The 25,735-nt window shown below is 36.5% G+C and overlaps 1 protein-coding gene across 2 annotated transcripts in view; it reads right to left on the minus strand.

Annotated features, from left to right (window-relative positions):
• The window catches only part of TGS1 (trimethylguanosine synthase 1), a 39,018-nt gene that overhangs the window by 10,454 nt on the left and 2,829 nt on the right, over window positions 1–25,735 (minus strand). The window contains exons 2-12 of one of the 2 annotated variants that reach the window (XM_045789074.2): window positions 23,054–23,118; window positions 20,624–20,784; window positions 19,461–20,283; window positions 16,941–17,058; window positions 15,387–15,473; window positions 12,059–12,230; window positions 10,067–10,373; window positions 7,853–8,008; window positions 6,437–6,580; window positions 3,035–3,251; window positions 2,040–2,118 (exon numbers count right to left, since the gene is read on the minus strand). In XM_045789074.2, coding sequence (XP_045645030.2) covers window positions 2,040–2,118; window positions 3,035–3,251; window positions 6,437–6,580; window positions 7,853–8,008; window positions 10,067–10,373; window positions 12,059–12,230; window positions 15,387–15,473; window positions 16,941–17,058; window positions 19,461–20,283; window positions 20,624–20,784; window positions 23,054–23,118 — 2,329 coding nt within the window. Of the gene's footprint in view, window positions 1–2,039; window positions 2,119–3,034; window positions 3,252–6,436; window positions 6,581–7,852; window positions 8,009–10,066; window positions 10,374–12,058; window positions 12,231–15,386; window positions 15,474–16,940; window positions 17,059–19,460; window positions 20,284–20,623; window positions 20,785–23,011; window positions 23,119–25,735 lie in introns of those variants that run through there. The other variant, XM_087864876.1, reaches the window with a different exon arrangement.

The raw sequence follows: 25,735 nt of genomic DNA on the forward strand, positions 1-25,735 counted from the left end.
ATGTGTGTGTAGGATGGAGGGGAGTGCTTCTGGCCCGGGGCAAGAAGGAAGTGCTTGTGCTTGTGAGAAGCTAAGACAGGAAGAAAGAAAACGAGAACTTAGAAATTCTGCTCTCTGGGCACCTGGGTGGCTCAGCTGGTTAAGCGGCCAACTCTTGATTTCAGCTCAGGTCATGATCTCAGGATTGTGAGATCGAGCCCCGCATTGGGCTCTGCACTCAGCGAGGAGTCTACTTGCAATTCTCGCTCCCTCTCCCCACACTTGTGTTCTCTCTCTCTAAAATAAATTAAAAAATTAAAAGATATTCTGCTCTTGCTGCTCCCTCCCAATCACCCTGTATTTGGTATATGATGCCTCACTTACAGGAACTGGGAACTCTGGTCTATGTTCAGGAGTAAAGTTAGGGCAGTCTGCAAAGAAATCTTGCTGTGAAGAGCTGAGAGGAACAGGTGGGAATTAATCCCTGAAAGTCACTGTCTCACTCTTCCCTCTCCACGCCAGTGAGCTGATGAATGACACTAGAAGATTAAAGAGTATAGCCTTTAAATCTGGTTTTGTCCAGCTCCTACCCAAAGCTGAGGAGCTGTATGAGATGGTGTTTGGTGATAATTAATTGCAGTCTTCTGGTGCCTGGGTTGGCAACCCCATAGCTTACCCACTTTCATCCCTTGAGGTTATCAGTGGGGCTAATACAGACTTCAGCAGTGGTTCTCAACCCAGGCTACATATTAGAATGATCTGGCAGCTTTAAAAAACAGGTTAGGTCAATTTCTGAGGTGAGGCTTAGATAGTTACAGTTTTTACAAGGGTCCCCAGGGACCCTAAAGCACAGCCTGTATCCTTCTGCATTACTTGAGAACAGCCAATACACAGTAAGATGAGACATTTGAGGACCACAAGTACTTCATGGAAGAAAAACAAAATGGATTCTAAATTATAGGAAATACAGAAAGGATAGACCAGATTAGGAATTTAAACTTCTTAAAGTAACACTAAGAAGGTATTATTATTAGAGTGTAAAAGAAGAAAACAAAAAACAGTGCAGAAATACTAAGTATAAAGAATATTAATAGTTGAACTAAAAAATACAATAGATGAGATAGATAATAGAACACATATACCTGAGGAATGAGCTAGTTGGAAGACCAAATCTCCCAGAAGAAAAACGAAGAGAAAAAGCACCACGAAATATAGTTATGAAAGATTAATGTCCACATAATTGATGCCCCAGAAAAAGGAACAAAGGTGGTGAGAAATTTAGTTGAATACCTAATGGGAGATAATTTCTTCAGAACAAGATGAAAAAGGTCAGAATGACAGGGTCAGCTATCAGTATCAAACAGGAGAGAATGGAAAACCTCAGAGCTAGTAACGCTACAGTAAAATTCAAAATATAAAAAGACAAAAGATTTTCAACAGAATACTTATCACACATTAGATATGTAGTGTTTATAGAAAGCAAATCAACAAAAACATGAAGAAAAGACATCATTGAATCTTTAGGAGGCAGTTATGCCAAATCCAATTCTACAAGAGAAAAAAATAACATTATTAAATAAGCGTTTATGGGAAGAATGGAATAAGGACATTAAACCATTAGTCAAGTGTCCTACATTTCAAGACTATAATTAAAATTGCTTCTGGCCAAATTAAGGTTTCATCTGTCTGTATGTTTCTATTTAGGCTTCTTTTGAGGAATACCTAAAACCTCTACTCTCAAGGTAGGTCTCAATAAAGACAGATCTTGGCTAGTTTAGGTATGCGCATTTGAAACACAACACATGCAGTCATCCTTTCAGAACATATAACTAAAAGACCAAAGGGTTCTATTTATGTGTATGTCCTCCAGGAGATGTGGAGATGAAGTGGATGAAACAGGCATGGATTTAATTGCCAAACACCTCCAGTTTTCCAATAATAGTCAAAATCCATAGACTTCTTATAAATACATTCTCAAAGGAAGGCCTTGTACCTTTTTTTCTGCCCATTTTTTGTAAGTTATGCCAGAGGCTCATAGGAGTTCTTTAGTAGTGGCTTACCTGGTCAATATCAGCATTTCTTGGAAGAAAATAAACAATATTATTAGTGATCTTCTGGGAAAGCCTGAAGATTTCAAAGGTGGACAACAGTTGAGGAATGGTAATAAAAAGAGCAGCTAATTTCTGATCAGAGATATGTTCTTATGTCATAACCCAAATGTATTTTGATACATAACTTTGAGACACACATTTAGATCCTCTAATGGAACCTAAAAGAGAATTAAGTAGCAGATTCTGTAATTCAGATGGGTCAGAGATTAGAAGTTGAGCCTATTCATTTGATTATCCTTGTGGAAAGCAGCCAAGAGTCAGAAATACACTTTCTCTTTCTGCCATTTCCTAATTATTACGAAAACAGAACAGGAAAGCATAATACCACCTCTTTACAGTAAAGAATAAAGACAAATAAATCTGGTCGTTGTGGTTTACATTCTAAATTTTAATTAGCAATTTAGAAACATGCTTCCTGTTAGAGTCAAACAGTTGATTCCTCTGGGGAGGAGAGATAAAGAAAGGGACAAATAATAAATGCTATTCTTTATGAAAGAAGGGTTTGCTTCAGTTATCTTGGAAGAGGGACAGGAAACATTTGAAGATGCAAAGAGAATTAGCACAAGTCAGAGTAAGTCGAAGAAAAGTCTCTGGCCACCCAGAGTCTACGGACAGATATTTGAGGAAACTCCCTATTTCTAAGACAATAATTTCAAGTAATTAATATTTCCTAGTTCTTGTATTATAATGATAAAATTGGATAGTACCCGAAGAAAATATGACTTCACATCTGCCATTCCTCTTGGAAATCAACCACCACTTAATTTTTACATACTGGCTTTTTATGCAAAATAAACTGGAATCTATCAAGTGCTATTAGTATTTCCCCACTTCACTAATCTCTCTTTCCGAAACACACACACACACAACACACACTCACTCACACACACACCATTCTCTCCACAACCACTGTTTGAGTAAACCCTCAGCCTTTCAAAGGATATCCATCAGGAGACATCATGGTCCTGATGTCAAAGGTCTCCGCAGTAGCGTAGTCTGGTCCTCCCCAAGGTGGGCTAAGAAATACAACATCAGCCTTTAAATGTGAAGCCAGGAGGAGAAAATCTCCACAGATGAACTCTATCTTGTCTGCTATTCCATAAACTTCTGCATTATTGCGAGCAAGATCAATCTTCACAGGATCAATATCAATGGCAATCACTAGAAGTGGGAAAAGAAGAGTCAATGACACCGACCTATAGAAGAGTTCATCTTCTGAGCAGTCTGATTTTTTTCTCTGTGTAAGAACTTTTTTTAAAGACTTGAGGGAGTTTGGTACATATACCAGAGATAAAGAACTTAATTAAATTAAAGATTTTAATTTAAATTAGAAAGATTCACTTGCGTAATACCAAGAAAATGTGACTGAAGGACCTGGCTTTCAAAGTTGTGTCATTCAGCCAGCTTTGCCAGAGCAAGTAGTGACAGTTGCCACACAGTATCTACTGAGAGGTAAACATGTGCTCAGCACTGTGCTCTGAATGGCCTGAGCAGCAAACACTTGGAAGGGTCACTGCATAACAGGCCTATAAGACTAGGATTTCAGAAACGACCAATTTCCTAAAATGAGACACAGCTTCCAAAGACAAATCTGACAACTTCTACAGAAAAGCAAATTTAAACATATTTTGACAAACCCATATAGCCAGCTTACAAAGAAGAAGTGTAAAAACATCTGCTGATAATGTTTAATGAGACATCTTAGGAAGAGGGAACCGACAATGTTATGTTTTCATCGAATGGGCTTTCATTTAATTTATTCCAATTTCATAATTAGCAATACAAACATAAGTTAATTTTAGCTTACTCCTATCTGGCAGTCAATAACTCAAGTGCACCTGTATGTGCACCAGTATGCTGGTGTCAATATTTTATATTTGGAAGGGCTAAGTGGAACCCTGATGCATACACCATGGTTGTCATGGAAACATAGCTGGTTTTCTAGAAAATGCCAGTTTCAAAATTTGTTAACACTTTTGAGAAATAATACACTAAATAAATCACTCGAACAATGAATACAAGCTACAATTACGTGTTGAAATCATGTTTACAATGCTATTTTTTTCTGTTCTAAATAAACTAACATTCATAAGAGAAAAGATGAAAATGCCCTTTTCAGCTGTTCAATCTGCTCCATTAGTAGTACAGAGACAGATGGAAAGATATGCTGACAACACCAAAAACTCAATGGTAAAAATGATTTTTAACATCAAATATATTCAGTCAATCCTCATGTTTTTATCTTCATTTCTCCTAGAGGCTGCTTTGTTTTTAGGCCTAACAGATTATAAGCACTCAGTCTATCATGTAAATGAAATGCTGGCAAATGTTGGATGACATTATATAGAACTGCACTGTCCAATAATGGTAGCTACTAGCCATACGTGTTATTAACTTTAAACTGATTAAAATGAAATAAAGAATTTAGATCCTCAGTCACACTGCCAAATTTTTTAAAGATTTATTTATTTATTTGCAAGAGAGAGTATGTGTGTGCACATGTGAGCTGGGGGAGGGGCAGAGGGGGAGGGAGAGAAAATTCTCAAGCAGATTCTCCACTGAGCGTGGAGGCCTGACACAGGGCTCCATCCCAGGACCCTGAGATCACAGCCTGAGCTAAAATTAAGAGTTGGCTGTTTAACCCACTGAGCTACCCAGACACCACCACACTGCCACATTTCAAATGCCCAACAGCCACATATGGCTAGTGGCTATCATACTGGACAGTGCAGATACACAACATTTCCATTATCACAGAAAATTCTACTGGATAGCAGTAATACTGAAGTACACAGAAAGGGAAAAAATCTTTAACATCAAAATGCAAAACTTTGTGGATTCTCTAACCATTCAGTTGAGTATATGCCTAGACAACAACTGGGTCTGGGAGAACATGGCAGAAGTAGCCTTCCTTTAGCTTGGGACCCATATTAGACATTTTTCTTTACCAAATGTGTACTAAGCTACAAAAAGCCTTGGCAAGAGACCTATATTCAAAGAAATATAAATCTACAATATGGATGGTTTCCATATTTTGAAAAAATTTCCAGATCTATTTGCTGCTTTATCAGAGGGCAGATATTTTAATTGTCATGTTATGATACAATGTCAAAATGAAGACAAATTTGAAAATTTTTGAGGAAAGATCATTTCCATGCAATAAACACTGATACGAGCTCACAGGACTGGCTTATTTGGCAAGCACAAAGGAGAACTTTAAGAGTAAATAATTTAAGGGAACAAGAAAATAACTCCTATTCCAGTAAATGTGAAGACAACTTTCATTCTGGCTACTAGAAGACCATATGAGGTGAGACCTGTCATGCCCTGGAGCATGATTTAATAAAGGTCACAGTTCATCAGCATGGGTCAGGGTCTTCAATGTTAAGTTGTCCTTCACCATTTTCTAGCTTCCATATTATGCTTCCAGAATCATACTTTCCTAATTAACATTAAAAACTTTATATAAATTAATGAGACTTAACTACAATTCACTGAAATGGAAGCTACATGTATAATATAAAGATATTGGGGGAAAAAAGCATCTTCACAGTATGACTTAACAACTGATATCTTTAAAATGTCACATTACACTACACTTTCAAAAGAATTTAGAAAGAACAGGGATATCAGAAAAAACTGAGTAAAAATCCTGGCTTCATGACTCAGCTATGCCCATTTGGGCAGACAGGTCCAATTCTATAAAGTTTTCTTTTCTCTGAGAAATAGCACACATACAACCTACTTGACATAGCTCCTGGAACATTTATAGTGACAGAGGGTTTCTTTTTCATGATTCCAAAGTCAAACCACCAGGAGAATGATCTAATACTTAGACGATTTTTAGAGTTTTACAATGCACAAGCTGAAAGGTATTACAGAAGTTATCTCAATTTAAGGTCTCCTTTAAATTGAGGTTAAACGATGTCCAAAGTCATAAAGGTGGCAAAGCTGGAACTCCCTGTCCACGCTTCTTCTAAAGAATGGTTCCCCATTTTAATATTTTTAGTTTTATATACTATTATAATCTTGGCTTCACCAAGCTGTGTCTGTGTAATCCTGGACAAGTTATCTCATCTCTTTATTTCCCAGTTTATCTGCGAAACGCAGACAGTAAAAGATAACACCTCACAAGAGTGCTGACTAATAAATTAATACATATTAAGCACTTAGACCAGTATGTGATACAAAGTGTATGCTTACTATAGGCTAGTTATTATTTTAAATATTTAGCATTAAATTACTAATTATATATTTAATCTCAGCCAAGATAGGCTAAAGCAAAATGAAACATTTGCTGAATAAACTAAAAAGAAATTACTTTTCTTCCTTTGATGGCTAATTACCTCTCTTTCCTGTTAAGGCAAACTGAATAGTATTTCCTCCAACTCCACAAAATGCATCTACTACAATGCCACACTTGAAGGACTGGCTGACCCGGCCAGCAATGTGTTCAGCAATCTTCTCAGGAGTAACTGAAAACCAGCCCTCTGTGAAGGGAAGAGCATGTCTGTTAAGATGTTCAGTTTCAAGAAGTCAACCCACGCATAAACACAGCTAAACATTACTATATATTATACATACTTAAGCAAAACTTAGTTTCTCTTTTCCAAAAATTATAAATTACTTAGTTTTAAAAAAAGTTCCACAAAGCTTGTTTAAAAATGCTCCACAAAGGAGCAGTTCCATCCCCATTCCCAATTTCCACCAAAGCAACTGCCTCAATTCTTGCCTGATTCTTTTGTAATATACTTCCAACAACTGAATGCAGTTTTAGTTTTTCTGTTTGAAGTATTAACTACTGACAATTATGGAAAATGGAAAGTTAGCTATTCAACTAGCCAACTCCCCAGACTCCACTGAGTTTCCTGATTATTTCATTTCTAATGGGGAAGCAAACTGACCTCCTTTCCCAATAGAAGACATTAACATTTTTTTCAGAGAGCTATTTCTCTGAACAAAATGATACACCAATTTTCCTGTTCCCTTTCCTTATCAAAACTTTAAATGGCTCCTCATTGCTGGAAGAATAAAAATATAAATTCCTTTTATAGAATTAAAAAGATTTTATTCAATCTTATTTCTCCAAACTCCTATGCACTTCTTCACTACACAACATTTTGTAAATTATTATAAGAGGTTCACAGAACCCAAAATTCTAACCCCAGATCAAGCCTCCTAATTTTGACAGTTAATAAAGATTCCTTTAGTTATCTATCCTAAAATATAGATTAAGTATAGATTAAACCTGAATGTGAAGTTTTAAAAAACACATATATATCCAAATTGAGAGACACTGTAGAAAATAACTGGGTGCTTTTCTTTGGAAAATGTCAAAATCATGAAAGACAAAAAAGCTAAGAAACTATTCCAGATGAAAGGAAACTAAAGAAACATGAAAACTAAATGCAATACATGACCCTCTACTGGAAGGGAAAAAATGCCAAAAAGGACATGATTAGGATAGCAGATTAAACTAGTCTGGACTGTAGATGATAATATTGCAGCAATGCTAAATTCATAATTTTATCATTGTTACATAAAGTATCCTTGTTGTTAGAAAATACACACACCAAGCGTTAAGGGGTAGAAGGAACTGGATCAGAAACACAGACGGAATGATAAAACAAATGTGACAAATGTTAAAAATAGCCAAATCTGGGTAAAGGGCATTATGAAAATTTTTTTTACTATTCCTGCCACTTCTCTGTTAAGTCTGAAATTATTTCAAAATAATGTTAAACATTATATATATATTTTACCTCTGTCCAATTTAATCCCATCATCAAAACGGGAGAAGAGCCTGTATCTCTGGGCCCAGTACTTTGCCAGCTCAGGAACAGCAGCTATCTCAGGAGGCAGACCAATTACCTTTTTGTTCTTGTTTTTTTTTTTCTTCTTCTTCTTTTTACTTTCAGCTAAAATAAAAGAATATAAATACAGATGCTCACTATGAAAAAAGGCAATCATAGATGAATTTATCTAAAAAATATAGCCACATTCAGTATTTACAATTTGGGAAGGCACTGCAGGAGAAGCAGGAGGGTACACTGCGAACAGCACTGACTTTAGATTACAGCCTCTATTTTGCTATTTATCAGCTCCCTGAGCTTGGAATGGTAACCCAGGCTTTCTAAGATCCAATTTTTAATTCCTCAAAAGGAATGAATGAATAGTATTTTACCTACTTACTTCACAGGATTGTGAGGACATACATAGATACACTATATAAGTATAAAAGTTATTACTGTTAGAGAAGACACTGCTTTAGTTGGTCAATTATGGAAATCCAAACATTTCTTTAAAACAAAATCTCCTAAGGACTGATTAAGCCCTTAACTTTCAGCTTGGTCAATCCTCTGAATCCAGAAGTGACCTGAAGGTCATATGGCCTCCAGAAAATTAAAACAGGTCACTGCTTTAATGTTAAGAGAAAAGGATCTCATTCATTCAGAGATTGACCTTTTCTGAGATAAACAATTTTTATTAATTTGGTTATGTGGTTTAAGTTCTGAGCAGATTAGAAACAGCAACTTAGAAAGACTGCTGTCACAGCTAAGTATAATGACCAGAACTGAAGTTAACAAATAAAACTACTACATTTAAATGATCCTCAAGGATAGGACTATGTCTTAATATGGTCATCTGATCACTGCAAACAGCACAAGGTGTCATCAACAGCAAAGTGTAGTAAGAATTTTTTAGGAGTGGGGACACTAACATTTTGAGTGAACAGCTCCTTTCTGTGCAAGACCATCCTGTACACGACATAACGTTAAGCAACCCAAAGTACTGAATGACAGTACCCCCAGGTCATTCTAACAGCAAATGTCTTCCAAATGACCCTGAGGTGGTGGTATCACCCCAGGTGAGAACTACCAGCACTATGAGGTAAGGTAATTAGGGAAGTTGGGGAGGGCGGGAAAATGGGACTAATCAGACAACCTGGTATTGAGTCCTAGCTATGCCACCGACTGGCTCTGTGATCTTAGGCAAATTTCTTAGTTTCTCTGAGCTTTACTTTCTGTATTTTTAGAATGAGGATAATCCCACCTACCTCACTGGGTGATTTCATACAGTAAATGAAAATAAGGCACATGAAGGCATTTTAGAAATCTGTAAGTACCACATGAACATCAGTGGTACATGACAATAAAAAAATTTAATCTACCTTGAGTATGCTTTTTAGAAAGAGAAAGAAATATGTGATAGAAGAACACAGCTCTACACACACACACACACACACACACACACAGGAAAAAAATTAAGAATCAAATGAGGTATTTTCCTCACTACTAAATTAAGAGAGAGACCATCACAATATAAATTGTTTCACTAGAGCAAGCCTAAAATCATTCATCAATAAAAATGAATACACGTCAAATCAAAATTTTTACCTCATAAAAGACTCAATGTTCTACTGAATACAATTATAAAAGAACATTTACTGTAGAATACATTCAAACAGTACAAAAGGGCATAAAGTGAAAATGTGACTCCCTGCTGCATTCCTTACAGGCAACTACTATAAATACCTTATGTCAGCGTACCATCCAAACACCAAACTACCACTACCCAACCATTACCACAAAAGCCAAAAAAGAAAAAAAAAAAAAAAAAAAAAAGAATTATCAAAAGGAAAACCAGGGCAATACCAAATTTCAAGAGGGATATAAGGGACTGCCAGTCACATTTAGCCCAGGGAAGAAGGTAGTGGCACAAACCAATCTTCATGGCCTAGACAGAGGTACTCAGTTTTCCCATGTGTTTGACCTTTCATTTTATCATGCTTGCTCAGCCAAGAATGTAGTGTTCTGGTGCCAAATCATAGCCACTAGCACATTTACACTTGCTATGTCTTCTCTCCACTTAAAAATAAACAGCAGTGAATCCTTAGTTATAGACGATTCATAAATGAAGACTAGGGAAGCACATTATCTAAATTCATCAGCAAGTTGAAGCATACTTAGTCTTACCTTCAGTTTCTACGTGAAGAGGACCTGGCGTAATCTGAGTAATACCATCCTCCTTATCTGTAATAGCTACTACTGCACTGTCTCCTTCATTATTTTCTGTTTCAAGTTCACCAGCTAAAGACATGGCAGGACACTTTTCAGGCTCTGGATTACTTGTCTCCAATGGGTCATCACCTTTTTTAACAGACATTTCTTGTTCCTCTGAATCACTGCTTGTGCAGGTGTCTTGCACATTGTCATGAGAAACTGACTCCTGCGATGCTTCCTCATCCATTGGTTCATTAATCCATTTTAGGAATTTTTCTACCTGAAATTGTAAGTCATTACAAGCATGAATGAATTCCAAATGTACATAGAACATTCCCACCTGTTTTACCATTTGGACTTCGCTGAGAAGCTGTTGTAATTATTAGCTCTAATAAGTATACTATATCATACAAGCTAATTATACATAAGTAATTCTGAGCTAACTACACTTTTGTATCTGGACATACCATGACCTTATTAAAGATTTCTTTAAAAGGAAGAAAATATCAGATTAAACACATAATGATGACCTTCTTGTGATCAATTAACACTAAGAGGATAAAGCTGTCCCAGTAGCTTTCCATAAAAGCTTCTAACAATATAACCATACTATGTGATGTTACCATTACAAATGTACCTACTTATTGTTGAGTCATTATTACTAGCTTTTCAAATTATACAGACCTTTCTTCAATGGCCCAGGCTATGTTAAATTGTACTTAGCATCAAAGATAAACTCTAAAAAGGTCTAGTGCCCATCTATCTGTAAGAAAAAGAGCAGTGCTATTTTAGAATGCAAGCTGCCCTTTAATGGAGTAGAGCCAGTAAAATGATTCCTAAAAACTGGGTTTCTTAGAAATGTTAACAAGGTGTTTACAGATGATATGTACTTCCTTGCAAACTTCTGTAACAAGAACATTCTTCATAACAAATCTTTGTGACCTTCCTATGAGTCAGGAAATTGGAAGACGAGGATAGACAGCAACCCAGAATCTTCAAAGGGACAGTGCCTATACATCAGTCAGATATCTAAGGACATAACAGCCATATTTCTTTTCTCCTTGGCAATACTTAGCAGTTATGTTTCTGGTCTTTGTCTATAGATGGATGTATGGGGACTATCACAACCAACATGTAAAAAGTTCTTCAAGACTGATTGGTCGGATACTGGGAAATGTGTTCCAGATATAACTAGGGCTACTAAAATACTAAAATATCACCAGCAACCAACCAATCTAAAATATAACAAAAATAAAGCCAGCTACAAATCTGTCGCAATTTTTGGAAGAATGCTGAAGTTGGGAAGGATAATGTATCCTAAGGGTAAAACGGGGTCTGAGATTTTGTTTTGTTGCCTGAAGGAGCTGCTGGAGAGGTAACTGATACAAAGGTTTTGCTCACTAAAGGTGTTTTTGTTTTTTTCTCCTATAATGGATAAGTATCACTCATCAAACCAAGCAAAAATAATTCTAATTACCCATGTTTTTCAGGTGCTTGGACAGCAGGCATAGCAGAGTCCAAGAGAGGGGACATGAATATTCCAGTTAGCAGTGTAAATCACTAAATTAGCATGAGACTATTAGGATGAACTGGTTAGGGCAACGTTTGATTGATTACCTCTAGATGACCTCAAAATTAAGGCTTACAATAAAATGCTGGACCAAAAATTGACTTCCAAGATCCTACTTAGCCTGAGGCAGATGAGAAATTCTCACTGTTACTATGTATACAAAGCAATTTTATCTATTTATCTTCCCAGACACTGATACTGGCTTTCAAAGCATCCCCTTTTCATACTACTTCCAACTTACTCTATTTCAAATTTGGTTCACATGATATATGCCTTTAGGAAGCAAGGGGAAGAGAATTTTAGGTACCCTTATATCTGATAGAAATTTCCACTTAAAGAGTCAAGCTCACAAAATGAAATTTTATCTGTAAATAAAGAACAAAATTTATACATACCTTAGTCAAAGTTTTGCTTTTTTTGAATGTTTTTTCTGACTCTTCAGTAAAGAAAATGTGTTTGTTTTTCATATTTATTTGTCTTCTCATGTCCAAGAACTTTGACTTATATTTCACATTCTTCTGTAGGTATCTGACCCGCCGATGACTGAAATTTGAAATTCCACCGTATCTGTGACCAAACCAAAGAAAGTTGACTCAAACCTTAAGTTCTATGACTTTGTTTTCTTATATGAAAAGAGAATAAAACCAACAATTTTCACTATTTTTCTACTAGCAGCCACCATTTTAATCTTATTTTTCTAAATTATAAAAATTACGAAATAAAGTTCGAATGTAGAGGAGTTTAAGGTCTTGGTCATATGCTAATTTTCAAGTAAATGTGAAACACCAGTTGGGGATATCAACATACCTTGCATACAACAGAAAGCAGATATTACATAGAAAAATGTAACAAAGAAATAGCAGAAAAATATAACCCCCCTGCATGTTAGGGAAATATAATTTTTTCTCATGGTGAGATGATACCAAAACGCTTTAATATAGATTTTGGTACATTTGAGTTACTTTATCTTTTAAATTTTTATTTAAATTCCAATTAGTTAACATACAGTGCATTATCAGTTTCAGGAGCAGAAGTCAGTGATTCATCACTTACATACAACCCCCAGCGCTCATCACAGGGTGCCCACTGCTAACAAACCCTCAGTTTGTTCTCTATCATTAAGAGTCTCTTACGGTTTGTTTCTCTCTCTTTTCTCCACCTTCCCATATGTTCATCTGTTTTCTTTCTTAAATTCCACGTGAGTCAAGTCATATGGTATTTGTTTTTCTCTGACTTATTTTGCTTAGCATAATACACTCTTAGCTCCATTCACATGGTACTTGAAGGCAGTTGCAAATTGTAAGACTTCATTCTTTTGGATGGCTGAGTAATATTCCGTTGTATATATGTACCACATCTTCTTTATCCATTCATCAGTCGATGGACATTTGGGCTCTCTCCATAGTTTGGCTATAGTTGATATGAATTATTTTAAAAGTGGTCACTAACTTTTTAACCTAAATTAATCAGAGCTTACCAAAGAAGCAAACTCGTATTATCAAAATAATTAGAGAATATCTGCTGATCTAACCATATGAATTTTTCCAGTCCTAAATCATACAGATCTGCTACAAAGACTTCTCTGACCATACCTCATTTAAGTACCTCTTCCACAGTCCCACAGACTATTAGAAACTTAAAGTGTAATATACAATTTAGCACTTATAAACTCCTGAACAGTTTAGTGTTAAATGTCAGGTGTTATCTTCTAGCCATAATAAACTTCTTTATAAAAAGTCTATTTTATGTTTTTTTTAAAAATATTTATTTATTTTATAGACAGAGCATGCATACACAGTGGAGAGGGGCAGAGGGAGAGGGAGAAGCCTTAGCACGCTCAGTGCTGAACATGGAGGCCTGCCCCATGACCCTGAGATCATGACTTGAGCTGAAACCAAGAGTTGGACATTCAATTGACTTTGCCACCCACAGGCCCAGATGTTATCCTTTTAAGTAGAACTGGGAATCCCAAATAGAAGAAAAGTTAAATTCCAGGTAACAGAATAAATCTCCACAAATGTACTAGAGCAAGAGCCACCCAAGTAATTTCTCAATAAAACTGTATGTGCGCAGAAATAAATTCAGCCAGAAATTTAAACATCGCAATATTAGGAAAATATTTTATATTACTAATCTTTATGATCTTTAGCTTTAAATGCTTATATGAGCTGCAACTGCCTTCAAGAACCATAAAAGAGAGACAACTGATAGTTTAAAATATGTTCATAGTATTATAATTATAAGCATGTATTTCTGTACTAATTTGGATTCAATTTATAAGTCAATTTTGAGATCTATGTCCTTTTCTTGCTGACTTCATAATATATAGGTATCAGTTAAAATTTTACAACTAACAAAATAAGTCTCACCCCTTAGAAATATCAAAGACCTTAATCTTGGTTTAAATCACTGGTGCAAGCTGACATAAATGGTAGGGCTTTGGGGCGCCTGGGTGGCACAGCGGTTAAGCGTCTGCCTTCGGCTCAGGGCGTGATCCCGGCATTATGGGATCGAGCCCCACATCAGGCTCCTCCGCTATGAGCCTGCTTCTTCCACTCCCACTCCCCCTGCTTGTGTTCCCTCTCTCGCTGGCTGTCTCTATCTCTGTCAAATAAATAAATAAAATCTTTAAAAAAAAAAAAAAATGGTAGGGCTTTAGTGTGCCTTAACTACTCAGTTCAGTCCTCACGGTATATGCAATAGACCCTTCAGTTTTCTTTTATTTTCTTCAGTTTCAGATTTCTTATAAATTTCAGATTTAAAAGTTTGGGCATTTATTCCCAGAGAAAACTTGTACTTTCCACATACAAATGTTCATAGCAGCTTTATTTGTAATAGCAAAATACCACACACAATCCAAACGTCTCTGCATAGATGAATGGTTAAAACTGGGATATATCCATACAGTGAGTACTATTCAGCAGTAAGTAGGAATGAACCATTGATAAACACAGTAACTTGTGGGGAACCGCAAGGGCATATGCCAAGATCTTAGTAACACCTAGGAGTACACACAGGGTGGTCAATTAAACACACAAGATAAATGTGCATGTACTGATAAATCAGGATGTTCATAGTACATTGTTGAGGGGAAAAAAGCAAGCAGCAGAACATGTATAATATTCTATTTTTGTGTTTTATAAAAAGGGAGTAACCTGTTTATATGTATGTAAAAACACACGAGTAAATTAGGAAGGATATATGCCAAACACTGTCTACCTCTGAGGAATGATTTGAAAGATTTTTACTCTTTGTTACTTCTGTTTTGAGTTTTAATGTTTTCATAATAAAAGAGAAAAAAGGCTACTGCAGATTTGAACTTTTCATGACATGCTCGCTATACATGTCAGATGTATATAAAGGTAGACATGTGAGATGCAAGGTGAAAAAGGGAGCCATGCTTAGAAGTCTCAAGAGCTTGGCCTGAATCTTTGATGTGATCCTGACCAAGTCACACCTCCGCGGGCTGCAGTTGCTTTATCCATGAAATTGCAATAATGATGTTAGATTGCTATGAAGTACAACTGAGTTAATAACACATGTGAATATATCAAACATGTAGCAATGTCTCTATGAGAGGTTAGTGTTTTAACTGTAATATCTCAAATTCAATCAAATCTCTAACCATCGTTAGCTATTTGAATATCAGAGAACTTGAAGATAGCTGACGTGTTACGATTTCAGGAAGACAACAGTATTTATGTTATATTTATGTATAATTACTTTTGTCCTGAGCCATGCTTGAATCCTAGAAGGGAACCATTGTCATCAAGGTCCGAATCTGGGTTTTCATCAACGTCCAGTTCATGGCTAAACAAATAAACAAAAGGTAAACAGTGATAAGCCATTACATCCAGAGCCCACCAGAGCAGGCAAATATCAAAAGAGACATACAGTCAACCTACACACACTTTCCTATTCCAACAATCAACCACAGCTCACAAATCCGGGAAGACAGGAAAGAGTAGTTTAATCAGATTTTCCAAATCTGATAAAGTACCCAGCAGTGTTTGGAACACAGCAATAAGTACTCAAATCCTAATTACCTCTATTCTTGAACGTGACACTAATACAGATCTCTCCATTTGCCTTTGGAGAGATTGTTTTGAAAAAGATTGCCTTAAACTAATCTCCTTAGAGTGCTATTTTTAGTTTTCCTTAAAAACGAAGTCAGAAACATTTGAGATGTATCAATGCAACCAAGAAAATTACAAAAAAAATATATTAAGAAGAATAAGGTTGTGATACAAGTGATAATAAGTAACCCATGATCATCGATCTATTGCGGATGCCTTCTAGTGATCCCTACTACCTGGTGAGAGTACCAAGTAAGAGAAAGTGGTGAGAAATAATTCTTACAAATTAAGTTAAGGTCACTGAACATTTATGGTGGACCTAGTAGGTTCCAGAAATATAAGTACACCACACATAGTCTCTGCCTCCAGGAACTGAAGCAGGAATTAATGAGCATTGTATACCACGTAGGAAGAACACGATGGAGGCATGCTTTTATGTATATACTAAGTTAATGAGCCTCCAAAGCTTGCATATTGTTTCTTTAGAAGCTGTATGGAACATAAAAGTCTTATGTGGAACACTTCATATCCTGTCAAAGAAATGTTATTAGCTAATATCTAAGTTCTGCAATTTCCACCCTTTCCTTGTATTTTACAGAATTAGCATTTGACCATATCCTACCTATATTACTTGCTACTTGTTTATGTATCAACAGTATACTAGCACTGCTTCCAGAAGAGTTGGTCTAGGTATTAGACTTGGAGCTGCCACTGTTTTGCTGTGTAACTCTGAGCAAGGCATTTAACCCCATTTCGTCTTAATATTCCCATCTATAGATTAAGAGCATTAGATTACATACTTCTGGAGGTCTATTTTAGCAATAAAATTCTGTGATAATATACACTCAGACTTTTGGAAAAAAAAATGAACTTCCGTGAGAGAAACCATATCAACTTATATATTAGTTAAAAGCTGTCATCCATTGATAGCTACTGTCAGATATATTACATGCTAGTTTTTGTCTTCCCAATGAGCTCATAAAAAAAGCATCAGTTTCATTTTAGAAACAAGAAACTGTGGCAGAGAAAGAGTTGGGATTTGCTGGGTGTTCCAAGGTGCAGTGTCTTGCTAGCATGTCTTGTCTTTTCTCCTCACAAGATTAACGGTACTGCAATATAACAAGCACTTTATAGCCCCTCCCTCACGGACAGCAGTGCTTATGCTACCACACTGTGGAGAGAGAGGTAATATGCAACTTGCCTCCTCTTGAGTTTGCTTGGCTTACGTTCAGGTGGATCTTCTTCACTCTCATCTCCATCAATGCTGTTGGGATGTGGTCTTTCTTTGATTGTGTTTGCTTCTGAAGAGTCCTGTGAATCTAAAGAGGCAGAGATATTGCAGTGGATTTCCCTTTTAGTTTGACAACTCTTCTGCCTTTTGCAAAGGCTATCAAAATACTTTTGTTACTTTCCTGCAATGAGCTGTACATGCATTATCAGGCACAGTGCCAGACCACATCTACCTATTTTGTGTATCTACACTCAGAGTCTGAGCATAAAAAAACTATAGCTATGTCTATCTGTTAAAGTTTAAAAGTTTCCATGATTTAACTACTTAAAAAGCAAACTAAAACTACTTTTTCCTCATAGCTATCCAAATCTACACAAAGTAATCCCAGTTACCTTTGTGATAGCTGAAGAGTTATTATATTTTGATGGAACTTTAATTAATTAATTTTAGAAGGAGAGAGAGAGAGAGATCTCAAGCAGACTCTGCTGAGCATAAAGCCCGATGCGGGGCTCAATCTCATGATCCTGAGATCATGACCTGAGAAGAAATCTAGAGTCAGATGCTTAACTGAGAGCCACTCAGGCACCCCACATTTTGATGGAATTTTAACTTAAATCACTCTAAAGACAGCATAATACATTGATTAAAAATGATTTATCCTTATTAAGAAGCAAATACATTTAATTATCTCTAATATAGCTCTTAAATTAAAAGTAACAGCAAGGTAAGCACCACCACTTAGAAAAAATATTTTCAACTTGTGGTAGCTCCAACTGAGGCACCTGTCTGTCTTTCTTCAGACTGGCACAGGCACTGAAAATGGATAACTGACTGCAGTGTAGACAGTGAGAGGCTTTGATTGTATGGGCACAGACTATTTCAGGAGAACACCTAACCACAAACAGTAGAAAACATATTTACATAGAAATGCAATATACACTTTGAGTGTTTTTTAAAATTTAGTTATTTGAGAGCAAGAGAGAGCACAACTGGGGGCAGAGGGAGAGGGAGAAGCAGACTCCTTGCTGAGCAGGGAGCCAAATGTGGGGCTTGATCCCAGCACACTGTGATCATGACTTGAGCCAAAGGCAGACACTTAACTGACTGAGCTACCCAGGCGCCCTACACCTTGTGTTTTGATCGCAAGGCAGGATCTAAAACAAATCAAAACCAGAATTCTCAGATTTATCCTGATGGCACTCACCCTGGGACTAATTAAAGAAACGGACAATCTATACATATAAGTTAGGAAATAGGCAACAGGAGGCGCAGACTATGAGCTTTACTATGTTCGACAAAGGGAAAAATAGGAAGATAAGGGAGGATGATCATAGGAATAGCATGAAGGAGTAAGACAAGGGAAAATACATTGGCCAGTATACATATTTCAACTTTTATGGTCAAAATCAGCACAGAAAGTAATCAGGAAAGTATAAAAGAGTATCAAAAGACCAATATAAAATAACCACATTATTTAAAAAATATGAAAATAACACCAAAACAGAAAGGAATGAGAATACCTAAGTAAGTTCCATTGGAAGAGCACAGAGACGAAAGAAATTTAGAAGTAGGTAGAGTCCTTTAGTAACTCTCTAAAGGAAACTCTCAGTTAGATGAAGATCGGCAATCTGAGGAGCAAAGCAAATCCAACTGTTAAATAAAAGGCCAGAAACCTTTGCTTCATATAGGAATGAGGCTGGGAAGAAAGTCCTATATTATAAACCAGACTTTTCTAGCACCAAACATCAAAGATGCCAAGAAGACAACTTAGTGGCCTTCTGGAAATTCAGAAGTTATAAAAACTTTCTCCTCTCTCATTTTCCTGGTGCCATCAGTTAGAATTCTCCTTGCCAGCAAGAGCATTCTTACCCACCTCTGACTTTTCTTAACACACCTCTCACTGGCTTTCTTTAGTTCTTTAGACACCAGTTTGCCAGACAGGTTTTGTTTTCTTTTGTTTTAAATCACTTAGGCTGGAGCCAACCAAGTTCCTTATCCTGGGTATTTTACGAGAATTCTGAAGTCAACCCTTCCAGTTATAAATTAATATCATGCCCTGTTGAGATTCCCTACAGAGCAAGACTTCATTTGTTCTGAAATAAATTCCAGTATGACTTACAATCAAACTTGCCTGATGTCCACTGTGTACTCTGAACAATTCTCTAATATGCCTCCTATATATTCATTTGCTCCACAGAAACTTTGAAGTTCCACACCCACTCTATTAAATTTCTCAAGGGAGTTCCAAGTTTTAATTCACTGGCCACCAAGGTTTAAGTGGAAGGAATGATACTTTTGAGAACCCTAAACAAATATTCTTTTTATTTACATGAAAGGTAACAGACAACTTGTGACATATGGATTAAATCGTATGATACTATAAAATGCAGCTGGCATGTGTAACCCTACCATAAAGGATAGGTGTTAATTATTTTGCTCAGTAGGTTAATTTTCCTGTTATTTAGTAGGATAAATCTTGGCCAATCTTACCCTGAGCTGGTTGGTTTGTGCTTCTGTTTCCAGATAAGCTGCTGTCCTTCGTTCCTCCATTACATGGTTCACTCTGGCCAGAAGCAGGGCATTCTCTGCTGCTGCTGACTTCACTTAGCCACTGCCGTCCATCACAACTTACTGAAGAATCTAACTGGCTCTGTTCCACTTCCTCTGAATTCAAACTTATATTACTAATTCCACCAAGGATTTCATTATGCTCTTTATCACTTGAACTAGAGCATTCACTATCAATTGTAATACATGGAGATGGAAAAGACATTAAGTCTTTCATGAAATTTTCGTCTTTTTCATTGTCAACTTCTATTTTAGACCCACAAGTATCTGTTTCATAGGTTTGTGAGGTATCAAAAGTCCAACCCTGAGCTTCCCAATACTGAAATTGTTCCAAATAATACCAATAAAGTTGACTATAATGTTGTTCCCATTCCTCCTTTGTATCAGGAATGTTCCAAGGTTCAGAACACAGTGTCTGATCTGAATGTTTTTCTTGCCAGCTTTGCCATAATAGTCCTCCACCATATTCATTCCAATACTTTTCCCATTTTTCTGTGATTTCCAGCTTTGGAGATAATATATTTTCAACGGGAAGATTTTCAGTTTCAATGTCTTTTTTGGTTTGAATTTTACATGTCTTGGTGCTCTCATACTGTTCAACTGAAGATGGATCGTCTGAAGCCAAAATGTCATCTTCTTCATATTCTTGTCTCCAAGATTCTCTCATAATTTCATCTAAGTACTTCTTTTGATGTTTTTTCTTTTTCTTTTTTCTTTTAACTTTATTTCTAGTATTCATAGACACCTACATAAGATAAATAACTTAAGTTTGAAATCACCTCATAAACTATAAGAGAAAGAGAATCCAAGTCTATTTTAAGCATTAAATTAAATAATATACCATCAAACTCCCGTCCTGGGTTTTTGGTTATACAAACAAGTTAATCTTACTATTTATGTTTCCAGGAGGAGGAAAAATGACACATGGACATATATAAAAACTTGCCATTTTAATTAATTTATAAATATGTACATTTAAAAAGAGGGGGAATGCACTAATTAATGAATATGTTAGATTTGCGATAAAAAAATTCTTTGTAGTATCTTCTGAAGAAAATTAAGAAATAGAAATATAAGTAACTTACCTCAAAATTCTTATGTGCAGATATCCCACCAAACTGAAGTGGTAGTCCCATACTTCTCATGAGTTCAGCCTCAGAATCAAGTTCACTTTCATCTAGGCCTAAGCCTTTACTGTCATGTGACTCTGCAGTGCCACATTCCTCCTCTTCTGTAGCTTGGTCTCCTACAGACAGCATTTGTTAGCTTCATCTTAGAGACAATGCAGATGCAGGTTTTATCATTCTCATTTTATCTTTTAAAGCTTTATTTATTTATTTATTTATTTATTTATTTATTTATTTATCTGAGAGAGAGTGAGAGAGCAAGCACACATGTGCACAAGCCCACAAGAACAGGGGGAGGGGCAGAGGAAGAGGGAAACAGGCAGAATCCCCTCTGAGCAGGGAGCCCAACACAGGGCTCGATCCCAGGACCCTGAGATCATGACCTGATCATGACCTGAGCCAAAATCAAGAGCTGGACGATCAAACAACTGAGCCACCCAGGCGCCCCTCATCCTCATTTTAAAGAGGAACCTGAGACCCAGAGTTTTGCTAATGTTACCACTTTTAAGGGGTAATACACACTAGTGAAAAAATAGCCAATTAAGAATCAGGAGACAACTTCTAGTCTGGCTCTGCCTGCTACCAGCTGCCTGTTCAACTTACACTTACTGAGCATCTCCACTGAGCTGTGCACCGTGCAAAGTACTGAGGATATAAGAGGAAACATGGCAGAATAACCACAGGGAAAACACTTACATTTTCACATTCCTTATATGCAGTATTACTAGACTAGATCAGTGAATTTAAAATGATGATTTATGAAGTTACTTTAGGAGCTAGTAATAATAAGAGAGGTGAAAAGTATGTCTTTAGGCCCCTCATGGATATTTCAATCACAACTGGGATTTATATTCTGTGATTCTGTGAGAGAGATGATTTAATGAAAGCGTTCTACTATTAAAAGTCTGAAATCCACTGAACTGGAAGATCCTTTCAAACTCCGATTCTCCCAGAAAATCTGTTTTATTATAACAAAACAATTTTACCTTTATACTAATACAGTTATATAAAAGTGCATCACACCATTAATTGGACAAATGCCATTCAAATGCTCCATTAACCATTTAAAATGTGAGATAAATATCACTTTATACATTAGCATACTCAATTAGGGCTGAGCTGCACTCCAGCTAAATGATCGTAGCCATACAAGAGTGAATCTTACAAAGCAAAAATGGGGACTGTAAAGAAGAGGAATCTTCTGTGTATAAATTCTAAAACAAAGAGGGGGAAAAAAGATATCTACCTGAATAATAAAGGGGATTCCACTCACCACTCCATTCAATGAACTTATGAAAGTTCAGGAGAGAGCAAATAGGAAAAATAAATGTGCTAAGTTTTATGTTCCTTTCATGGTATGCATACTTTATGTTCAATAGGAGCCTGGTGTCCAAAGAAACCTTATTTGTACATTGCACTGAAATACAAACCAAACATTTCATTCAGTGATCAACTGAAGAAAGTGATTTGTTCGAACTCATGCTAGTTTTCCCTCTATCTAGAGCAACAAAAAAGATCTGTGTGGAAAGAACAAGTGGGGTCATAGAGGGAAGTCTGAGAGAGAGCAAGACAGTTTTCAGGTAACCAGGTGAGACTCAAAGTACATAACAAATTCTATTTGTTATTTGGAAAGTTAACCCAGATTGTGGCCTCTTTACTTCAGGCAGAAGACTACGGATGTTCACTTGGCATTTATCCTGAATAATTTATCTATATAATTGTTAAAGTATCTAAATAAGGAGATCATTAGACTGAGGTGGCTTGAAGGCCTTTGAGCCAGAATCAAAGCACTCAAAGCTAAGAAAATAACACTTAAGAACAACTAATCACAAACAGCTAACTAGGCTTCCCCAAATGAGGTCACTGCTTTAGGCACAGCCAATCAATTTCCTTGCTTTGCTTCTACAGCTTCTCTATAAAAACCCCTCCCCTAACTCCTGTCCTGGAGTGGTGCTCCTGTCTGGGAGCTGGCACTGCCCGAGTTGCACAGATGTAAGCTCAAATAAACTCCTGAAAAATTTAATGTGCCTCTGTTTATCTTCCAACACAATGAAATTATGCGAAAAAACCGTATGTTCTCTACTTTTCAAAGCTTCAAATTTTAGCTTGCTCCTATCTAATGGCAACAACTCAGGAAGGAATGCTATATAGAGCAAAAGAGTCCTCAAGTCCATACAGGAGCTAGCTACAGAAAAAGAAAAGATGTGCTTTGATAGTGATTCTAAAGCCATGTTATAATAAAAAATGAAGACTGTCTATGATTACTGGTTGTCATTTATAATATTTTATGCCAACAAATATAGTATTATAACAAATTATATTTAAAATCAATACACTATTACTTACTTTGAGCAAAAAAAAGGGCCGTATCGTTTTATACTGTATTACCTGCATTATCGCCATTGCCTTTGACATAGTAGCCTTTTAATCCCAAATTGCACAATTTCCGATCCCTACAAAACAAATTAAACAGTGAATATTGAAATAAATTATAAACTTGAGAAAAAAAACAAGTTTGGGGCAGCACAGGTTAATTAAAACGGTTAAGGAACAGAAAAGCAATCTGCTAATACATTTTCCTCATCTATAATGTACAGGTAATAATACATATCTCATAAAGTTGTTATAAGGACAGTATATGTAAAATGTTTAATATATATCACATGGGAAGGATTTACAACTACTAATTATTAAAATTAAATGGCAGCTCTGGTATGGGGGAAGAATCGATCTTTTTACATGAACAATGAAGTGTTCTCTAAATTTGCTGTAAGAAGTGAGCATAAAAGTGGGAAGATTTATCTTACACATATATAAGTCCACACACAGATCCTACTCCATTTGCAAACAGGCCAAGTTATCATTGCCTAGTAGACAAGATATTTATGGTCTAAGCAAAGGCCATTTTAAAGACAAACCCCAAAGAAATTCTTAAATATTTTATCAAACTGAAACATAAATAAAAACAATTCAGCCTCAACAATTTTAAATTTTATCTATCTATCTATCTATCTATCTATCTATCTATCTATCTATCTAAGCTCTAAGCCCAATATGGGGCTTAAACTCATGACCCTGAGATGGCAGAGTCGTATGCTCCACCGAGTGAGCCAGCCAGCCATTCCAGTCTCAACAATTTTTTTAAAAAGTGAATGATTAAACTTTTTTTACATATCTACTTCTACATTTTTTCTCTATCTGCTAAGATTGGAAATTACTTAGCCCAAATACACTTAACACTTAAAAAAGAAGAAATTTTGCTATTATCTTTCTACCATTAAATTCAGCTGTAATAAACTCCATCAGAAGTGCCATAATAAGGCTATCTTCAAGTATTAGCTAATACTATTTTTCTAATGGAGCCACAATAAATTCAACAAAATAAAATTCTTGTATACTTGATATATTTCACTATCCTGTTTATTTTTTGATACTTTATAGAACATTAAGTAGGTGATGACTCATAGCAGGATAGTTAACAGGCCAGCAGATAAAGCGCAAATGTGCTTTGGCAGCATGTCCACTGACCCCCACAAAAACTGGACAATAGAGAGGTGGTTGGGGTGGTGGGGGGATCAGCAGCTGCACAGAGGACATCAGTGGTGTGCCCACCAGCACCCACAGATATGGGGCAGTAGATCTCATTAAGGCTGCAAGACTGGTTACATTGAGCAAATAAGTAAATATATTGAGGATGATGATAGCCAAGATTTTCTACACACATACATGTATTTATGTATGTATGTAAAATAAAGATATATCCTGACTAACTGTGTCTGCTGAGAGAGTGTAGAGGCAATGAAAACTCAGGAGCAATGAACATAAAGAGCACCCAAGTCTTGGTTTTGGAACACTATACTCTGCTAAAAGGAACCAAGGTACCTTGGAGAAATGGCAGCTCCAGGTTAAGAACGGACTGTAAACGATAAGCCTGAGTCACCTTCTGCGCCAGAAGGTTAGTTAGGAGGATGTCAAAGAATGCCAGGGACATGTCAAAATGATACACAAGCCTCCTCAAAGGGCCCATACCAGCTAAAACTGAGATAATTACGAACATCAAAATGAGAGTAATAAAACAGAACTTATTAATAAACGAATAATCCAGAGTCCATGTTAATGTAAATGAAGGAGTAAACAAATACATGGGGAGAGAAGGGAAGACGCTCCATACCGAATGCCAACTAATAAAAGTAGAATGACAGAGACAGAGAATCGCTCTTTAGTAACCTTCAGAGGCAACTGATTCAGGCAGAACAGGGTACTAGTAACACTGGAGTACTTTCCCCCCAAATACTAATACATACAAAGGGAACCACTGTGCCTTTACAGAGGAGACAGCTATGAGACTGCAATATGATTAGGTAACGGAGGTCAATGTCACCAGTGGTGGAATGGGTCCACAGCAAGTGACTGAAATGATGCAGAGCCAAATACAGGATCATTTCTGTAGCATTCCTGCCAAGAAGGCATGGCTCAGCTCCGTTCCTACTGAAATGTCAGATAGACCCAGGTTAAGGAAGGTCAGCACCAAAGGTAAAGTCTGCATTTTTTAAAATGTTGAGGCCATTGTAGGGAGGGAAAGGGTGAGGAAATTTTCCAGAGGAGGAACTGACAAGTCATAAGTAAACATAAGAGGAACTACGTGGAACTCTGAATCAGAAAGAAAAGAGACACTGCTGGGAAAGTTGGGGAAATGTGAACCCACTACAGTGGCTATGAAAGACAATACACTTGTTTTAGGGAAATACACAATGGAGTATTTAGGAGTGATGGGGAATCATATGTGTTGCTTGCTCTCAAATGGTTCAGAAAAAGACTAAATATTGTTTCCAGGGGAGGAGGGGGGCACACACGTATGTCTGTGTGTATGCAGAGGGAGAGATGGATCAAATGCAGTTAACTGTTAACACTAGGTGAATCAGGAAGAGGGAAATATGAGAGTTCTTTGACTTATTTTTGTTTTTTTGTTTTTAAGTTTGAACCCATTCTTTACTCCTCTCCTGACCTACTTTTGCAAGTATGAAATTATTTTAAAATGATTTACTAAAAAAAAAAGCAAAAAAACCCCAC

This window comes from Ursus americanus, chromosome 9 (genome assembly GCF_024610735.1).
Source record: "Ursus americanus isolate L20-20 chromosome 9, mUrsAme1.1.p, whole genome shotgun sequence".
Taxonomy (NCBI): Eukaryota; Metazoa; Chordata; class Mammalia; order Carnivora; family Ursidae; genus Ursus; species Ursus americanus.